The sequence below is a fragment of the Nilaparvata lugens genome, chromosome X (genome assembly GCF_014356525.2).
Source record: "Nilaparvata lugens isolate BPH chromosome X, ASM1435652v1, whole genome shotgun sequence".
Classification (NCBI taxonomy): Eukaryota; Metazoa; Arthropoda; class Insecta; order Hemiptera; family Delphacidae; genus Nilaparvata; species Nilaparvata lugens.
Genome location: NC_052518.1, coordinates 17576183 through 17597202, shown reverse-complemented (window position 1 = coordinate 17597202; position 21020 = coordinate 17576183). Strand labels below are relative to the sequence as shown.

The 21020-nt window shown below is 32.7% G+C and overlaps 1 protein-coding gene across 4 annotated transcripts in view; it reads right to left on the bottom strand.

Annotated features, from left to right (window-relative positions):
• Window positions 1-7023: 7023 nt before the first annotated feature.
• The window catches only part of LOC111051302 (protein jim lovell), a 33860-nt gene continuing 19863 nt past the window's right edge, over window positions 7024-21020 (bottom strand). For all 4 annotated transcript variants that reach the window (XM_039442564.1, XM_039442565.1, XM_039442563.1 and 1 more), the window contains exons 2-8: window positions 17897-18387; window positions 17010-17347; window positions 15200-15398; window positions 11779-12056; window positions 10853-10957; window positions 9697-9790; window positions 7024-8785 (exon numbers count right to left, since the gene is read on the bottom strand). In XM_039442564.1, coding sequence (XP_039298498.1) covers window positions 8610-8785; window positions 9697-9790; window positions 10853-10957; window positions 11779-12056; window positions 15200-15398; window positions 17010-17347; window positions 17897-18377 — 1671 coding nt within the window. In that variant the 5' untranslated portion in view covers window positions 18378-18387 and the 3' untranslated portion in view covers window positions 7024-8609. The remainder of the gene's footprint in view (window positions 8786-9696; window positions 9791-10852; window positions 10958-11778; window positions 12057-15199; window positions 15399-17009; window positions 17348-17896; window positions 18388-21020) is intronic.

Genomic DNA, 21020 nt, shown 5'->3' with positions numbered 1-21020 from the left:
GCGCTTGAATACTCACTAGACATAAGAGAACGCCCGCCGGTTCAGAACGGTAACATCACCGCCGTTGCATCTCAACCACTCTATGCCTTCTCTGCTGCCAAGTTAAAAGTTATTTTGTACAGAGTATAGCTATCATTTTTTGTGAAATTATCTGTTCAATTTAGCATATTACGAGTAAAACCTCACTACTCATCTTTGTTTGCTGTTGAACGATTTTGACTTTTATCAAGAGAAAACAATTTAATGTTGAAAGTAATAATATAAACTGTTCAATTTTTCCGTAGATCATATTAATGTAAAGGTCTGAATATAAACTTATCTAGTTCTAAATCCTTGCTTTATCCTCTTAGCTCTTCAGTTGGTAAATTATAAATTACCGTATTATAGAAACCTGGTGAATTTTTCAAGAGATGTGGGCCTATTAAGAAGAAAGGTGATAAAATATTTTATATAGATCAATAAATTATTTTCTCCGATCAAACTTGAACTAGCTAGCAGCTATAGATATTATATATTAACAGGCACAGTATAGTCCAGGCCATGAATGCTCAAAAGAGGATATAGAGGAAAAGTTTGGAAGACAAATTTTTGACCCCGCAGTTCTGTTTATGGTAGTAAGTAGGTGAACATATCAAAAGTACCCACCCCTACAACCTGTGCTAACAGGGTGGTGGTGGTTTAAATGTACATTTTCCGGTTTTTCGCATATATCTAGGGAACTGCAACAAACATGACTATTCCTTACGAAAAAATTCTTACAATAAAAATTAATCTGACTACATTTATAAAAAGAGTTTACGAGATCTCGGATATCTTTAGGTGTAATATTAGAAAAAAACAAGTTTGCCACCAATTTTTGGTCTTAACGTTTTAACGAATAATGAAAAAAAATGCTGATAGAGCATTGATTTCTCTTCATTTTGATGACTTGCATGATTTCACTGTCATTTCATGCATTCCCCTAAGACCGTTACATCAGTTTTATTCGTGATGTGAAATCTTCACTTTTGCAACAATACATCAATCGACAAAAGAATTTGGAGGGAATGTTTGAAACACAATTTTTTACTTCGCAGCTTTGTTGGGACTAATTAGGAGGTGAACATTACATAAGTCCCCATTCCTGCCCCTAGTGCTAGAAGGATAAGGGTGGTTTAAAAGATGAATTTTTCATTTTTTGCGAAGCCTTCAAGCGGTGCAATCCTTTCAATTCTTCTTCATTCCCCATTTTCAACAAATTATGTATTCTTTCCAATTTTGTAATTCTGATGAAGTGTCAAGTAATTCATTTTTTATTATTCATATTTCATAAAAGCTGGTAACTAATTGTCATAACGTTTAAACATTGTTGATAGTTTTTAAAAAGAAGTCATCCGGCCGGGTGTCGAACTCTTGACTTTTTGTGTGGTTGGCTAGTATTCTTCCTGAGATCGTGAACGGGAGATGTGAAATATGATGATTTTAAAAACGTCTTCAAAGCAGCTGTTTCTCAGTTAAAACATCTCGACCATGTGTTCTTATGAATAAACTGCTTTTTCCTCCACCTCCTGTCTAAAGTGCTTACTTTACTCCCTGGAACATACGGTAATACTAGTGTCACTTCTTCGTTCTCGGGAGGAAAAAAACAGGAAAACTCCCTACATCGTAAAAGTAACTCCATTTAAATAACATGGGAAGCATCTCTATTTTAAAAACGTACATTTAAAATACCTTAGAATGTCTAAGCTCAGATGAGGAAGTCATAGAGTAGTCATTAAACCAACTAAATTCAATACCTCAACCAGACATTTGAGCAATAATCAATATATGAAATTTATGTTTGTATGCTAAAATTATTACAAACTATATCACTTTACTAAAAAAAATGTATAATTTTTTTTTATTCCATGTTATTTAAAATAGGCTACCAGCCAACGAATATTCCTCATAAACTAATCAAATTTGAAACGGGAACTTCATCAGTGTTGTAGTTGCAGCGGCCATTGTTGTTACAACTTTTACCGACAGATAGCGCATAGCGCTGTCGGCGGAGAACTGTGATTACAAGCCAGCCCAGCTGTTTAATTTTTAGATTATGTTTGTAGAGTATTAGAAATAAATAAGTCTCAAAGATTAATACTCAACGTGTGTAATCTCTATTAAAACATGTAGGATAGAGAGAATTCCAATCAACAAACTATTAAATATGATAACTGATTTATGTCATCTGTTTTGCATAACATCTGGTTTCTGGTAATATACTACATCTTCCCCCTTTCTTCTTAAGTTCAATCTGCATATCGCAGTTGATCTGCGTGGCATCTTCTCATCGTTTCCTCAACATTCACTAGGTATGAGTATGGTCCATTTACTTTAACGATTTTTCCTTTTTTGTAGCCTTTGCCTGATCTGTCTAGTACCCATACGCCATCGCCCTCTCCGAACACCTTTGCGTTGACTCTCGGCTTGCTGTTCCCTTGTCTAACTAACTCTTCGTCTACTCTGTCGTTAACATCTGGTAGTAATAGATCTATTTTGCAGCGTAACTCGCGACCGAACATCATAAAAGCAGGTGTTTTTCCCGTTGCTCTCTTTGGGGATGTTCTATGAGCGAATAAAAATTTATTTAGTTTTTCTTGTAAGGTGCCAGTACTTCCTTTTGAAATTCCCATACGTTCTTTGAACGTTCGTACACAACGCTCCGCCAATCAATTGCTTTTTGGGTGATATGGGGTGATACGTGCATGTTTTATGTTCAGTTCTTTGCAGAAATTTTGGAATTCATACGAAGTCAGTTGAGGACCGTTGTCACTTACAATTATTCTTGGGTAGCCAAATTTAGAAAATAGATCTTGTAATATATTGATCGTGGATTTTGTTGTGGTTGTTGACATGGGTATTACTTCGAGCCATTTCGATCTAGCATCTACAACGACTAACCACATTTTCCCTAAAAATGGTCCTGCGAAATCTATGTGGATTCTAGACCACACTTCTGTTGGAAAAGTCCATGAGAAAAGTGGCATCTCAACATCTCTGTTTCTGTTTTCTTGACATGCGGTGCAGTGTTTTACATGTTCCTCTAAATCTTTGTCCAGTCCAGGCCACCATACTTGGAATCGTGTTTTTCCTTTCATTGCTACAATTCCTGGATGACCTTCATGAAGAATTTGTAGTACTTTTGTTCTTAATCTTGTGGGTATGACTAAACGACCCGACCAGAGGAGTATGCCATTTTCAAATGATAGTTCTTCTCGTTTATTGTAATATGGTAGTAGTTCTTTGTTTACATTTGTATCTGTTGTCCAACCACTTCGGAGATAGTTTGTAACTTTTGCAAGTGTTGTGTCATGTTTTGTTGTTTCTTGTAAGCTCTTTGTTGATAATGGTATATCTTGAAATCGAAGGTGGAAAAGATGTGCTCTATTGTTTTCCCCTAACTTTTCGTTTTTTGACTTCAATATACATTTTCCAAAGGAAACCTTGATAGCATATCCGCCGTTGCATTATCTGCACCTCTGTGATAATTTATTGAGTAGTCGTATGAGCTCAAAATTAAAGCCCATCTAGCAATACGGTTGGAAACAACTTTTGGAATAGAGTCATTTTCACCGAAAACTTTCACTAAAGCTTTATGATCAGTACGAATCTCAAAGTGTCTGCCATAGAGGAACTGTTCAAAACGTGTTACTCCGAAAATTAAACCTAATGCTTCTTTTTCAATCACATTGTATCGTTTTTCAGCTTTGTCAAGTCGTCTTGATGCGAACAAAATTGGCCTTTCAGTACCATCAGTATATCTGTGAAAAAGAGCTGCTCCTAATCCGACTTCACTTGCGTCTGTGGCAAGAATTAGAGGAAGTGATTCATCATAATGAGCTAAAGTATCTGATGTTGTTGATAAATGTCTCAATTTTGTAGCGATTTGTTCATGTTTTTTATCCCAGTGCCAATTTGCTCCTTTTTGAAGTAATTTGTGTAATGGAACGCACAGTGATTGTAAATGTGGAACAAATTTACTGTAGTAGTTGATTGATCCCAAGAAGGATCTTAGTTCTTTGACATTTTTCGGTGATGGCATATCTTCTACGGCTTTGATGTGTTCAGTTGTGGGGTGTATACCTGTTTGATCTATTCTGTGTCCCAAATAGTTTACTGATTCCTCAAACCATTTACATTTTGTGGTTTGTACTCGAAGTCCATTGTTTTCAAAACGTTTTAACACTTCCCTGACTCTGTTAATGTGTTCTTCTCTTGTGGGAGCTGTTATTATTACATCGTCTAAAAGACATGCAACGCCTTCCAAGCCAGCCAAGATTTGATCCATTTTACACTGAAAAGCTGCTGTTGCTATTTTTATCCCAAAAGGAAGGCGTGAATATCTGAAAAATCCTTTATGAGTAGAAATAGTGAGATACTTTTGTACAGAAGTATCAACTTCCATTTGTAGATATGCATCCTTCAAATCAATAATTGTGTATTTTTTCGTTGTACTTTTGAGGGTTAGATTCCATTGCCTGATGTTTATCAGAAATTTTTACTCTATTCAAATTTGTAGAACTGTTTATAATTTCTTGCTGTTGAAGTTTAACGGTTTCTAGCAATTTTGCTGATTCTACTATTTTTGTAAAAGTTGTTTGTGTTGATGCATGCATTCTCAATAACTCAAGTTGCCAACTATCGTTGTTGATGCCTAATATGAACTGATCTCTTAAACGTTCATCCAGGTTATCACCAAAATTACAATTTCCTGCGAGAAACCTTAAATCTAGTTCAAATTGAGTTATGGTCTCACCTTCATTCCGGAATCGTCGAGAAAAACAAACTCTCTGGGATAGAGGTGCTTGTGGTTTCGTGTAGTATTTCTATCATCATTGTAGACTTCTATCGCATCATTAAATCCAATGTTGTTTATGGGGGTCGGATGCATAGAATCGAAAACTATCTTGAATGGTTGCGGTCCCAGATTCTCAAGTAGTAAGTCTCGTTTTTTTTCTTCGTTTTTGATGTTTCCATTTCATAGGAAAATCTTGAACCTTTCGTGCCAATATATCCAATCTTCGGTTGTTCCGTCGAATGGTTGACATTTGCTGTGATTTTTATTTACCGACTGCGCCATGTAGAATATTAGAAATAAATAAGTCTCAAAGATTAATACTCAACGTGTGTAATCTCTATTAAAACATGTAGGATAGAGAGAATTCCAATCAACAAACTATTAAATATTTTAACTGATTTATGTCATCTGTTTTGCATAACATCTGGTTTCTGGTATACTACAATGTTGTAACATATTGTTTGGTCACGTACGTTTTTAAAAATTATTCTATTTGCAGTTTTTATAAAAATGTAGGTGGAGGAAAAATGTTGTGTATATCTCGAGTGAAAAATGTTTTTTCTCCCTCAGGAAAATTGTTGCCCTCGGCTTCGCCTCGGGCTTCTTTTCCCTCAGGGAGAAAAAACAGCACTTTTCACTTTAGATATACAAATAACTATATCTGCCTACCTTGTACCCAACTCTTGTATGAGAAATGAGTTAAAAAGTTCATTTTCTCAAGAGTAGACTCTCTGCTAATTAGTCTCCCAGGAAGGAGACTCATGCCAGTTGATAGAGAGAGCTTAAAATTTACTATCAAGGAAAGACATTTGAAAAAATTCGATGAGGCCATTTTTGAGAAAATCGTGAGCGATTTAATAAGATCCATTTTTCTCAAGAATGTTGCGGAGCTCTTGCAAATTTTCCAGAAATGTGGCTCATGTGTCATGTAATTTTCATTTGTTCGTGAATGTTCTATTTTGCAAGTGAAATTTTACCGATCAGAAACAAGGAATTGCGAAATAAACAGGTTTTTTCAAGAAATATTTATTCGTTATAATTATTTTTGGTCATGGAACAAGAAGCAAACACATTTAAGATTGAAAATTATATTAAAAATACTAATTGAATTCGACGACGACACAGCATTATAGCACATGGTAAAAACGAACATAAAACATAGAATAGATGAATAGAATAATTAAGAAATGAACATAAAGGAACTTAAAATCAAATTAAAATTCTTCTTTTTAAAATAAGGTAATTTATTTTTTTTTTAAAAGCTAAAAATGAATCATTTGTAAATCTTATTAGATAAAGGAACATTTTACAAATTTCGTAAGCAATTGAATTTACGAAAGTCGAAAGAAGACCTGAGAAAGGTTTCTTGTAACTTTGCCAGTGCATTATTGTCTTGTGATAGAACAACAATACGAGAATATTTAACTGACGATAATAATAAAACGATGAATTGAACAAACAATAAGTTGATAAGTTTAATTAAAATAAAAAACGTAACTAATGAAGACAATGATCAAACTCATTTCTTGAAATATAAATAAAATACCATATCAGAAAACAATGATTGATATAAGTTTAAAAATTAGCATAAATTAAAAGAAAAATATAATCTAATACACTTTATTGGCATTACAACCTGATTTTATAATCAAAGTTTTGATTCACTCCTATTTAAACCACTGCAGTCAATACATCGTACTGAATATCCCATTCTATCTCTCATGGGTAATTCCCTCTTGATGATACCTTACTAGAAAATTACCAATGAAAGTGAATCGAAATATTGTATTTATTTTATGTAAGTTTGTCATTATGATCATTATTTGGGTACCGGTGCGCAAGTGGAAAATAGTTTGGCAAGAATAAAAATAAAATAAATATGTTAAAAATATTATACATAAAACTCTTTTGGAAGTAAAGCCTCTATTACTTGAGACTTAGTTGATAAAACAATTAATTGGACGATACAATAATTACAATAATCCAAAAAACAAAAGATAATTGAAAACAATTTTCTGAGGCAGATTTACTAATACTAATAACATTAGTTTAAAATCATAAATCTAATAAATATAAGCTAATAAATATACACTAGAGATTAACCAATGTTTCAAAATCAAGTCTACGATCAAATAAATTAATGATTGAAACATTCTTGAAAAACATTTATACTTGATTAAAAATCATATTAAAAAGAACAAATAAAAAATGTGATGTTTTATTTTTTAAAGCATTGCACTTGATAAAAATTTTACTGCTTCACCCATTCTATATGTAGGTCACTGCAAGAAACAAAGCGGTCATTGTAATTTAAAATAATTTATTTTCCGATAATCTACTTTGGGAGGTAATCGGTACCGGTAATCTACTTCATGTCATTTTGTCAGTAAATAAAATTGTGTTTGTTTGGGAAATCGAGAAGCAGTCGATAAATAATACATATTCATAAGTCGATAGATAAAACATATTTTTAAATAAAGAACTATGATAAAAAGTTTCAGTGAAACTTGAACCTATCACTTGCATTCGTTTGAAAAATGATTGATGTGATCAATAATTCAACGACCGATAGTAAAAAAATAAAATAAACAAATACATAAATATTACACACAAAATATTACAAATAAAATGAAATAAAATAAATATCACTCACCTTTATAATATATAAAGTGGATTAGAATCAAATTGAAACAATGCACATAGATTTAGATCATGTTCATAGGAATGATAATCACAATCCATATTTACAGAGAAAATAACCATCAAAATCAAAAGCTTTATAAAAGTTTGTACTTGGAAATATTTATTTAAATAAGCATTTCCTTGGTTTTTGCAATTAGTCGAATTCCAATTGCTCAATAATAATTATAGTTGAGAACTAGAATTAGGAAGGTCATAATGATATTATATAAAAAAACATATTTGGCATAACACTTAGTAGAGAAAATCTATTTTATATAATATATACACATCAGATCATGCCAAATGGTGTACATGAAAAAAGATACCATTTTTGGCATAACTCTCAAAAGCCTACCGTTAAATTCTTAGACCTCCCAATTATTCTCCAATACTTTCTTCTACAACGTCTACAATAAATACTGTATTAAAAAAGCAGGTCACATGAAGCTTTGGCACATATCAACATATTCATATTATCGACATCATTCATCTAGTCCCATATTTTTTACAGGATTTTAATAAAAAAAATACTACATGACAATATTTTACTTACATAAAAAATCAAGTAGTCAAGCAATATGGTAGGGCCACACAGGTAGGAAACTGCTTCATAAATTTTGCAGCAAATCATGATATTATGATATTGTACAAAATAATACTATGCTAGTGTATAGCATGAATGCAAAATAGTATTTTAATCCAAATATCTTGGATTTGGGAGAAAATTTTAGACTGGCATTATGTGTTTAGAAAAATCAATCTTAGTTATATATTTTGGAATTGCATTGACGTTTCCTGCAAATACAGAATCGGATTAAAATGGAAATATTTGGTTTTATGACATGAAAAAATAAATTTATGCATACTTCCAAGTTGATCGGAAATTTTTTGACGTTTCCAAGCGGAAAAAATGAATCAAAAGAATAAACGGTAGGCTTCTACAAAAACATTGGGAAATACAAATATTAATAGCAGATTTCTATTGAAATCTGTCTGACCAACCATTTGTTCACTATTTGGTAGTAGCCGCTTACACTAATATTAGAAAATAATCTTATTACAATGTCCATGAATGATTGGAATGTAGCATTTCAGGTAGAAGTTAGAAGTATCACTGAGATATTGTGGTTTCAGGCGTTGGTTGATCATTTTGACCTTCGTCGATCATGAGATTAGCAGATCCGTTCGATGACAACGATCGGTTCTCGTCATTTTCGGTATCACATTCGGTTTCATTCTCGTAGTATTCATCTTCACAACTTTCCTGGCTCAACATCCTGTTCTCAGCTGTAAAACAACAAAAAAATTATAATTTTTCGAAAGAAGTATGACCTGAGACAAGTATGGGTCCCCCCAGTTTTGTACTTTCAACTTTCGGGGGCAAACCGCAGCCGTAGTGCTTAGTGCTTGAATGGGGTCTAAGGTAACATATTTATTTTTCATTCATTTTTTTCATATATAGAACACAAAATGATTGAAAAGACTTGAAAATACAATATTGATAGAAATTTAAATGCCTATATGCACATCACATGGTCGTTGTATTTTTGAAAGGAATATAAAAACAATTTACATATCTTATAATTTAGTCCGACCAAAAAGCAATGTTCCACTTGACTAAGCTACAACTGTTGAGAAGAAGACACTTCAGTACTTGTGATTCATGTAGATACAGAGAAGTATTAATAGAAATGGAAATTATTAAAATGTTGACATTCATTTTTTAGATTCTGGACAGACGGCGGGTTTAAAGAGAGATTGATTGATTGAGTAGTTCATTTATGTAGATTACAATATATACTGGCTTATGCACTTATATAAAATACAGCAAAATTGTACATGAATTTACAAAATATATAAACTAAGAAAATGATTATTGAGCTGTATATGATATGAAAAAAAGCAATTTGTAATAACTATAGATAAAATAGATAATATTGTTATGCATCTACATAAATTGGCGGAGCTTTGGACATATCAATGTCCATTCTTTGGAAAGAATATTTGAAGTATCCTTCCCACTAACTCTCTACCAAGAGAGAGAGAGAGAGAGAGAGAGAGAGAGAGAGAGAGAGAGAGAGAGAGAGAGAGAGAGAGAGAGAGAGAGAGAGATTGTTCAATAAATAACATAGTAAAGTTGATGAAAATACTACATAAACGAATAAGAAAGAAGTCAGAAAACAATTCTCTATTCTTACCACGTTTTTTAGTGTTGTTTTCTGATTCTGCCATGGATGATGGGAACTCTCTTAATTCTGTTCCGTTTGTTTCCTTTGTTCGTGACATGCCCAGCTGGAAAACAAATAAAGTGATCGAATTGAATAATAATTTACACATAATAATTTACTGTCAACTATAACTTCAATTCAATGTCTGCAATATTGAGATCCGTTGGATAGTAGGGCTCTGAATAGAATCTTTGAAAGTTCTAAATCCTATTTCATTGGATTATTCTTATATTATATACTGTATGATGTTAAATTATTAGCTGTATAAACTTTACGTTGTCTATATTCAAAATGAATTCTTTGTCAATAGAATTATATTATTTATTTATTTCGATCACATAGGTTTCAAGATTCATCTGCAGCTACATACGGTTACTTGTCTCCTATATTGAACCTCATCAAGTTATTTAAAAACACTCAATATTGAATTTAATCAACTTATTTCCAAATAATGTATACCTTACTATAGTTTCCTTAATTTTCTCTGCAGTTTTGTACTCGTAGAACTTTAGACTCTTGAAAAGGGAATGAAGCATTTCTAGACTATGATTTGAATAATTTGTGAAATCAATAAGTGAACCCATTCACTACATTTATTAAAATGAATTGCATCTCTATAATATTTCCTTATTTTGAGCTATAAGGGATGACTAATATAATATATTAATACTTCCTTAAATTATAATGAATCGCATATATAGATATTTGTTTTTATATATTTATTTTTTGCCAAAGATATGTTGTTATTGATAAATATTTTATATACTTGAAACTTAATCTTTTTCCAATAGACAAAACTGTTTTGAAAATTGCATAAATATATCATTACCTCGCTAACCACACCGTCCCCAGGCATATAGTAACGTGTCAGAACCGCAAAATGTTCTATTAAATAAGTAACAATTCGAATTTAAATTTTCCTTCAGTATAATTTGCAAAAAATAGTATCTTCTGAATTCGAGTTTCAAAAGTGTAAATACACAAATCTTCAACTCATTTGGAGAGAATGCTATATTTTGAGGCAATCGCGTTCTAAATTTTGTTAGAATAAAAAAATCCCATAATTTCTGCACTAATTCTTGATTCACAAGTTAATTAGAGCTTCCACTATAGTATCTAAACTTACAATGTCTTTCTTCAATATAGATCTCGTGGGAAAAGTTTCTTTGATGGGCTGTAGTTTCCAAGTGACTTTTTCGTTGGCAGATGAATAATCCTTCCTGGTATCCTTCTGTAAAAAGGTATCAATAATTCATTTCAAATACTCTTATCCCATTGGAAAATCATATAGATCTAAATTTCAAAGGCTATTCACCCTCTAGGATACCAGACTGGCTCTGTAGTAAAACTGATGATTCCTAGCCAGTCATAGGGAACGTCAGCTACATTCCTGGTGGTTCACTCGTGTCCTAATTTGATACAACTAAAAACTGTCAGCTGGCACGATATACTAAAAAGTAATTTTTCTCACTTTCTCAAAAATATATGGATAAATCAATTATAAGATTAATTTTTTAGCAAAATAGTTCAACTGTAGTGGGATTCCTGGAGGCAATCAAGTCGATAGGGGAGGATTAAGCACTATTAGCACACTAATTTAATGAAGTGTTAAAGAAGCGCATATCAAATAAATAATCACACAGAATTGAATTTCAATCGTTTGAACTTTTTTCATGTATTTCTTCTATTTTCTTCAAATAAATCTGAGAAATTAATAATCTGGAAAGCACCTTCTTCATTTATGAAAAAATGTTTATAGAATAGAATGTTACCAGGGTGCCTGGGGTAACAGTCAAGTCAAAAAACCATGCTTGCTGGGTATCTAATTACCTCTAAAAATGACACTTGAAATTTATGATACATTTGGGAAAGTGAGCTGAAATTTTAGTTTCAATATTAAGGAAATATTTCATACATGGGAAGTAAACCAGAAGTTTCTCTGTAAAATTGTGTTATGTATGTGTTATAATGGAGTGATATCTATTATGTATGAAAATAAATGGATGAATAAATAGAAACATAGATAAATATGAATAAATAAATTGTACTGACCTCGAGTTTCGGAGGATCGTCTAATTTTCGGTGTTTGTTACTATATACGTTAGGAGAGGGCGTGAAACTGCCGTATACGCTTTGGTCGGTGTGGGATTGTACCGGGGAGACCTGGGTGCTGGTTGGGGTCTTTGGCATCACCAAACATGATCTGGAGGAAATCCTTCTCTTTCTATAAATACGCTTGGGATTTGCCGATTCGTCTTGGCTGCAGTTCTCCGATCCGTTTCCGGCAGTATTCGCCTGAGGTTGGGAGCTGCTTGCGGGTCCAGCTAACCCTGTCGAGAAAATCAGTATGAAAAAGATACATTTGAAAATAGAGGAGAAAATTTTTTCAAGATTGGGATACAAACGAAATATGTACGGTAAAAATATGTTTCTATAAATGTGTTCGTGTTTTTTGTAACATTATTAGATGACTAGATACAGTAAATGAACATAAATTTTCTTTCATAGCCAACAAAGTATTATAAGTATTATATCAGTTACATGAAATTGTGCAGTCTCATAATTATATTTACAGACCACTGTAATTACTTTTTATTTTTAATATATAATATTATAAGTATTATATCAGTTACATGAAATTTTTCAGTCTCATAATTAATATTTACAGACCACTGTAATTACTTTTTATTTGTAATATATAGTATTATAAGTATTATATCAGTTACATGAAATTGTTGTCTCATAATTCATATTTACAGACCACTGTAATTACTTTCTATTTTTAATATAAACATTAAAATTAAAATTATTTTGTCCTTGAAAGAGGGTCAGCCTTGATAGGTTGAAGAATTAACTCTTGAGGGTGCTACTACGACGGTGTCGTCCTTCCAGCGACCATCCTTCAACAGTAGGGTGGCATTTCCCACGAACCTAAATTCAATCGTTGACTTACCTACTAAGAGATGCTACCTGTACTCAAATTGTATCTGTTACTGTTATCTGTCGAGTAATCTAACTGCTACTGTTATTTTTATGGAGCAGATGGGTTGACTCGCATATCTAACAAACAATACATAATTTACCAAATTAGAGGTGCGTTACCTTTACGACCTATATTTTGAGAAATGAACTGGTTGTGAAGTTAGAAAATGATACCGTAATGAAATAGAAATGAAGATCATCATACGAGGATGGCTAATATTGAATTCAATACGAATTTCGAATCGATGCTCAAATTTCAATTTTCTTTCTAAATTCCCCATATTCAATAATAGAATTTCATAAAAATATTTTAAATTGAGTTTCAGCAATATTCAGATTAAAACCGTATAATGTTAGCAGTAACTACATTTCCAACTCGAATGAGATTCCTTGAATATAGAATTCTTTATTTGCTCTGGAATAGCCTTCAACAGTAGACTACTTTAAGAACACTAGTAGAATGTTAGTAGAATTGGGAAATAATTTTCTAAATCGGGTTTTGATATGTCTTTGAAGTCTTGCTTGAGACGTCGGGCTTTTGAAGTCTTGTATCAACTTCCACGATCCACGGACTTTCAAACTTCAGTTGGCTTTGGATTTGTATATAAATTATTAGCCATAAATGTATTAAAATGTGTAGGATGTTTTAAAAATAGTCATGGAATTTCAACCGTATCTCACACTACCACCAATAGATGCAGGATAGTAGCAGGAAACAATAACATTTAAAAATGCAATATTAGACAAATAAAAGTAAATGATACTTCAGGACACAAGTAACTGTAACAGATACAATTTGAGTACAGGTAGCAGTTATTTATGGAAAATACCACGATTGAATTCTAGTTCGTTGTAAACGCCAGGCTTAATGGATTTGTCGGAAACACCAATAAGAAGTCTCATGTGTTGACACACAATACATTGACAATAATATTGTCTTCTTAATGATAGAACCCTTCATCAGGCCGCTAGGTGACGCTGAGTGTTTTCAATAATTAAATGTCGTATAGACAACAAAGATCTTATCCAATTACTCTAACAAGAAATTATTTAATAATGTATGAATTCAGGGCTACTCTTGTATTTATAAGATAGAATTATAGTACCATTTAAAATTAATAAAATAATTTTACAATTATGCTTAAAATTTGTATTCGTTTTATTATTTCATTAATTCTAAAGGGTACTATAATTCCATTTTATGAAGAAATTATTTATTTTATGAAATGGAAAGTATTGTAAATCTTTGAAACAACTTCGAAATCAACATCTTTTTAACAGGACTATTCTACTGTTACGGTTTAGAATAGTTATTTTTTGTAAGAGATTGTTCACAAGTATAAAGAATAATGAAGCAAAAATGTAGAGATACAATAACAACACTTGATAGAAAAAATAAATTTACAGTGATTATGATACTTCTACGAGGAAAAATTAATTTTTACAATTATAAAATCTACAATATAGAAAATTAATTAAAAGAATGTAAAAGAAATTCAATGTTAAATGCTGCACACTACCCCGAACACTTCTGCTACTGCTAATATCGATCACAGGTTAAACAGCTCGGGAAAAATTCGATGAGTACTAATTTATATAAAAATTAAGTACAAAGCAGGTTTGTGATGATACAGACAAGCCGATACTTCATTTGTCAAAGTTGAGAATGCTTTATTTTGCAATTGTACAATCTCTGTAAAATTATGGCTTGGTGGTTTGGGGAGGTACTTATGACACTCTTTTGTTACCACATTATCCAGAAAATGATCATAAAACCATATTAAATAAACCCATATTGTTCCCTTCAAAAATTGCATTCAGTGAACTGGAAGTCATGTCAATCCGTCAACTCTATGGGCTTAGCATATTTAAATATTTCAATAAACATAGAAGTTCATTTTCAAGAATCAATGTAACTCATAGAACATGATACAATCTACATAGATATGTTAGTTATGATTCTAATTTAACGGTCATTCGTAAGCAGCTGGTATACATCGCTCCAAAGATTGTAAACTGCATCCCGAACGAGCTCATCGGTGTACCTATTAAGTTTGTTCCAATAAATATTAAAAACTGGATACTTCAGAACTCCCATCTTAATATTTTGAGTTCAAAATTTTTGCTGCTTTTAAAATTATTCATTATTGTCAGGATTAATTCACAATTGATAGCATTTATTTTAAATATACTTACCATTGTTTGAATAAAAAGTTTCCATTTTAAATTATTAGCTTAAGATTTAGAAACAGTTAAGTCTCTACTCCTACTGGCGAACAAGTGTTTCACTTATGCCAGTAGTTCTTCACCTCAAGCCGTATTTTACAGATAGGTAGTTGATATAGATATTTGGAAAAATAATTATTGTTTTTTCTGATTGTCACATCTTTGTACTGTTTTCTTTTTTTTTTGGTGAAATAAATTGAATTGAATTGAATTGATACAGAATAAATTAAATATATAAAGAATTTGACTATTCGAAAGAGCATACCCTTGATTTGCAGTGCTTCGGCTGCAGCCAGGAGAGAGGGTAAGCGGTCTTGAGTCACGTTCACTTCTCCCCTGTACATGAAGTCAACGAGGGCCTGCAACTCCCAAAACCTCAAGTCCTTCATGAGTACTATCGGGTGTTGGCAGGGGTTCTGACTCAACAGCTCCTCAAAATAGTTGGAGCAGGCGGATAGCATCATCTGGAAGTTAAACAATCATTAATTTAATTATTCTCAAGATATGTTCAGAACATAAATGCAAATCAACTTACAGTATATTGTAAGGTTTTTGGCAAGGTTGAATCAATCTTGGATGAAGGATCACCAACGTTTAATATTTGAATGCATAAATGCATGATATGGGTTTTGAATTTTTAGAATTTTATTCAATATGGATTTCCACTACATATCACCTTCACAACAGCACAGAAAACGTGATCTTTTCAGTAAAATGCTCAGCCTGTTGATAGATGTGGGAACAATAATAGTTGAAATTCTTATAAAACATGAGAACTGAAGTGGTAGGAGGTATTATTGTAAGAGATATTATTAAGAGAAGTAGGAGGTATTCTTAACGGAAAGAAAACCAAGAAAATTGAAAGTGATTTACAAATATAATAAAATGTGATTAAAATAATAAAATTCTTACATCCAAACGAATATTATTTCAAATATACGTGAAATATATTCATTTATTATTTCAAATAATACGTGAGCTTAGTTACCCAATATTTTTGTACTTAAATATTACTAATAATATTAATATCATAATATTTTGATATTATACTATATTTAATATTGTAAATATAAAAATACTTGATATTTTTGTACTGAAATATTACTCACAACTGCAGTACATGCATTACATGAGATACTAGAATAAATATGCAATTTTATTAAGAATCTTTAGACTGACCAGGTTACAGGCTACATAACCTAATTGGGTATTATACACAACACAAATATTACTCACATGAGTTATTGATAAAAATGAGCAATTCAATTACAAAGCCTGCAGGCTATAATTGTGTCGATTTCCGTTCACCTTTCATTATTTCTCGATATTTGTATAGTTTTTAGTTTTAATCAATAATTTATAGGCATGTAATTTATATTACCAGTACTTTTTTGATGTACTGAATCATTTAGTATCTAATATTTGTAATTAATTATTGTGTTTGTAATGTTACTGGCAAGAGAGATACCGGTATTGAGAAAATTATAAGCATAAAACTGAATTGTCAAATATGAGTGTAAGTGACGCTCACTGTCGGGTACAGTGAAAATATGTTCATATCAGTTCTAATTGGGATTATTCATACTTGCTTGGCCGGGTTGAGTGGGAATAGTGCCATTAAAACTCATGGCATTAATATATTCACTATACCACTATAGTCACATACATTGATACTGATAAGTGGGACTCTAACTTTATACAGTGTTCAACAATTTACCAGTTTTATCATTAAAAAACAAGAAGTAAACAATGAATGTCATACATAACGTAGAAATTCAATTAATGACAATTCGCCTGCCGATTCGTTCGTATTTTAAACTATATTCGTTTGTATTGTTTGTGACAGTAAAGTTTCTAATCTATTAATTCATATACTGAATTGTTTACTGAGAAGTAAGCAATGAATGTCATGCATAGTGCATCATTTGCAGTTTTTAGCAAATGTGAATAGTTTTTTCTCCAAACTAAAAATGTCCATAACTCCTGAACAGTTGCGAATATCGCAATTCTGGTGGCAGATTCATGTTCCTTATACTAAATACTGTAGTTCCCTGCTCGAAGTTTTTTTTACGTACCTTGTGGCATTTTATACTCTGACCTTCACAGGCCAGAGTGACATCGACGAATTGTTCGTTGTTGAGTAATGAAGGGAAGACGGTCTGCATGTTTGAATGGTACGAGTTCCACCGAAGACATACTTCTGTGGTGTACACAGCCGGGGAGGTACTTGGAGAGTGTTGCTTCTTGACGGAGGCAGTGGACGGAGATGTGGGGCCTGATACAGGCAGCAGTGGAGTTTGCGGTCGCTGTACGTGGAGTGGCAGCTGTATCTTGGGTACCTGCGGACTCGAATTGGTCACTTCTTGGTTTTGCAAGGCAGCTTGCTGTGGTGATCCCGCTACTTGGCCGAGAATTGAAACAGCAAACCTGTTCTGAATTGGTATTTGAGCAATAGAATGTTATAGTGAGTAGAGAAATTGTGTTCCTTAGACATGGGAAAATAATGTTTAGGAAATGTGGAAAAAAGAATATAATTAATATATTATAAATTATTCCGAGATAATGTGAAGTTTCATAACAATTTTTATTTTAATAAGCTCATGATGACCGATTAGAAATTTTATTTAATGTCGAGAAGTTATAGTATAAGACAGAACTTTTAGGTAAGAATTATGATGGTGATTTATTTGTTTAAAAATACAATTTCAATAAAAGCAGTTTGCATTTATATTTTAATCCCTCTAGCTATTAGCTATTTGAGGGAGATGATGATGGTGATTATGTATGTATACTGGTGTTTAACTGACAATATTATTCCTCATTATTATTGATTAGACTTCAACAGTATTTAATTATAGGAAAAAATCCCAAAACAACTTCGTTACCGGAGACTGATAGATTAAACTTTTCAATTTTATTAAATGAATGATCAGAAATGGAAATGTGCTAATTGAGTACTCACCCAGAAGCTCCTCAAGAAGAGACTTTGCCCCAATGGTAGCGGCAGCGTCGGGATCGCCACCAGTCAGAATTTCCAGAACAGCCCTGGAAGTCGGGTCCCTACCGGGCTTGCTTGTGTTCTTGGCCTCCCATTTCAGGTACGTCCACTTCTTTCTCACGTCACTCTCCGTTCTATAAATGCCTTCGACGGCGGTCACTTCCTGGGCCACCTCCTGCCAGGCCTTGGCCCAAACTTGGCCGCCGGCCGTGCCGAACAGCACGATGTCGCGTCTTTTGTCGACTGCCGCCAGTAAAACTTCGACTTCGCGCGGTGTGAAGTTGGTCTTGCGCTGTTTGATCATGACGCTGGGACGCATCGCGAATGGAAACATTTCGTGGTTGTTGGCGGCTGATGCGAGTTTTGATGCGAGCTCTGCAAAGTCGGTGTTGGTTACTCCAGCAGCTGCCATTGTCAGGAAACTCAGATCTGGGGAGCACTCCATATCAGGTTTGCTGAAAAAATGAAGAAAGATTATTCACTATGTAATTGGAGAAAAGGATGTGCTGAGAAAAATAATTAAATAATTATAAAGAATCGTAAATCTGGGACTCGCTGAGAAAAATAAGATAGATTATAAAATATTTGTACAAATTTTCTTTCCCATTTGTTCAGGCATTATTTGATAAAAAATCGTAAGTGTAAAAAACAAAATGGCGGTTGTGTGAGTAACTATGGACTTTCGGACATTTTTTGAAAATGATACTCAGATATGTATTGTAGCCAGGAACAATATGCCCTACAGTGAGGTCCACGTTATAATGGCAGTGAATAAAGATAGGAGAACAGCGTTGCCGTTTGTCTGTCTTAATTTTATTTCTACATTGTTGAAAACGTATTTGGCAACGTTGCGGATATAGAAGGATTGTGCTGTCTGTTTTGTCGAATGATAGCAACACCAATGTTAATGCCATAATAACGTGGACCTCACTATAGAATATAAGTAGGGAGTTCGGAAACACTTTGTAGTTCCAGCAAACTCTCCAAATCAAATACACTGGAAAAAATAAGTAAAGTTATTCACTATGTAACCAAAATATTGTAAATTTAAGATGGTGGAAACCTCCCTCAAATACTGTACTAACGAAAAATAATAAAAATGTACATAGAATACCAAATAAAATTGAATAATTAATTTACCTAACACAATGGAAAATAAAGCAATAGATTACTACTGTATATTCGTAGTGTACAAGTTTATTCATTAACTAGCCGATCGAGAAATATTGAATATTAATATAAATATTGAACATTAAGGGCCGTATTGCACAGTCAAAGGTTAAACTGGATTTAATCAGCTGGTGGCTTAAACTCAAAATGAAACGCATTATAACAAACTAGACTTGATACGGATTTAATCCAGTTTAAAATGAAATTTAGTTTAAAAACTGTTACTGAGCAAACGGCACTAAATATCATAATTCTGCCCAGGAATATTAATATTAGGCCTATACGTTATTTATTGAAAAGTGAATTATATTCATTTATTTCGAAAAGGTTAGGATGGGGTATTTTTCCACTAGCACTGTTATTCTTGTGCAGTATTATTTTTATTTGCAGACATCTTATTGGACCAGAAAAGCAATGCTTTATTTAGATTGTTACAAATCATCCTTATCTCAGCCATGTACTCTGAAATGATAACCATCAGGTTAGGCCTGGATTAAAAGACGCAACAAGGGCACCAAAATAAATCATTATTCGAGAAGGATCTATTTATTTTCATATTATCAAAAAAGATATGCGTAAACTTTAAACCCCCACCCAAAGTAAATAGTTGATCCCATGAAGCATTCCAAGCCCCACCGCCGCTCGTCAACATTCGGCGGTTGTATTTCTCCCAAATATATACTCAGATTAGCAGTTGGTTGCTGGTGTTTTTGATACTGTAGAATATTAGGAAAAGATTTTCCCACTTTTTCCTTGTATGCACACACCATAAATCCTGTTAATATCATAGTAGGTAGTCACAAATTATAACTATAAAACATGGAAAACATGTTAAAATCACGCATTCATTAGTGTCTGAAATCTTCATTACATAAAGTTTTAGAACTCTGTTTAAAACTAATGAGCTCAAAGTTGAGTCACATAGTTCTTGAACAAAAATGCAATTATTACAGTATCGCAGTTTTGAAGAGCTCAATCCAGAACAAGTGGTCGTTTATAAGAGTTCAAACCGTAATTAAATACAGTACGACGCTAGCTATAATTTCATTTTATTTTTCCATTAAATTTGTTATGCATGGCGGAAGCCAGCAACTTTCAGAGCATAGAGAAACGGCACATGTTCTTATAGCAGGGCTTTTGTCTCTACACTTTCCCAGATTCGTATCTTTTTCTTGTAATTAGAAACCGTACATGTGAACTTCCTACATATAAACTGTTATTCCATGTTTCATAGAAAATCGAGGTTTTTTCATTTTAGTCAAAGTTCAATTTTTCCACTTTTGATGTATATCAAAGTCATACAAGCTTTATTATCCTCAAGATGTAGGTTCAATCACAATTTGATCAACCTTTCTTCAAAAACGATTAGTTTTCGTTGATTACCTAATGGAATACTATTCAATAATTTCATTAGTAATGAATCCAGGATAAAGAATACGTATTGATAAAGTACGCTTGGAGAATTTGACCCTATCGTTTATTGTATTTTGATGACAACTATTTCTCTCATTTTTTGGTTATATCCAAACATTTTTTAAGGTTGCCTTTTGTGTGTTGTGTATAAACATAAATCGTATTATTCATTTTTGATACTGTATTTGGTTTCGTCTTTCACCATCGCTTTCGTTTGAAATCCACCTAAAACTGTTTTAAACATCTATAATCCATCGCATTATCCACACACAAGTATGAGACTGAAACGGGCATCATCCTCAGAACAGTTCATACATAAATGTTTACTTTATGCAATGTTGTATTGCAAAATCCTTTGAACCACGAATTAGATATACGTTGCAAAACGAGGGAGGGGTGTCGCATATCTCAGTAGGCATATCTCATGAGGGGTTAAAAGACCAAATAAAACTCAGCATACAAATTCCAGCGAATACAACAATCAAAACTTCAGCTCATTTTTCAT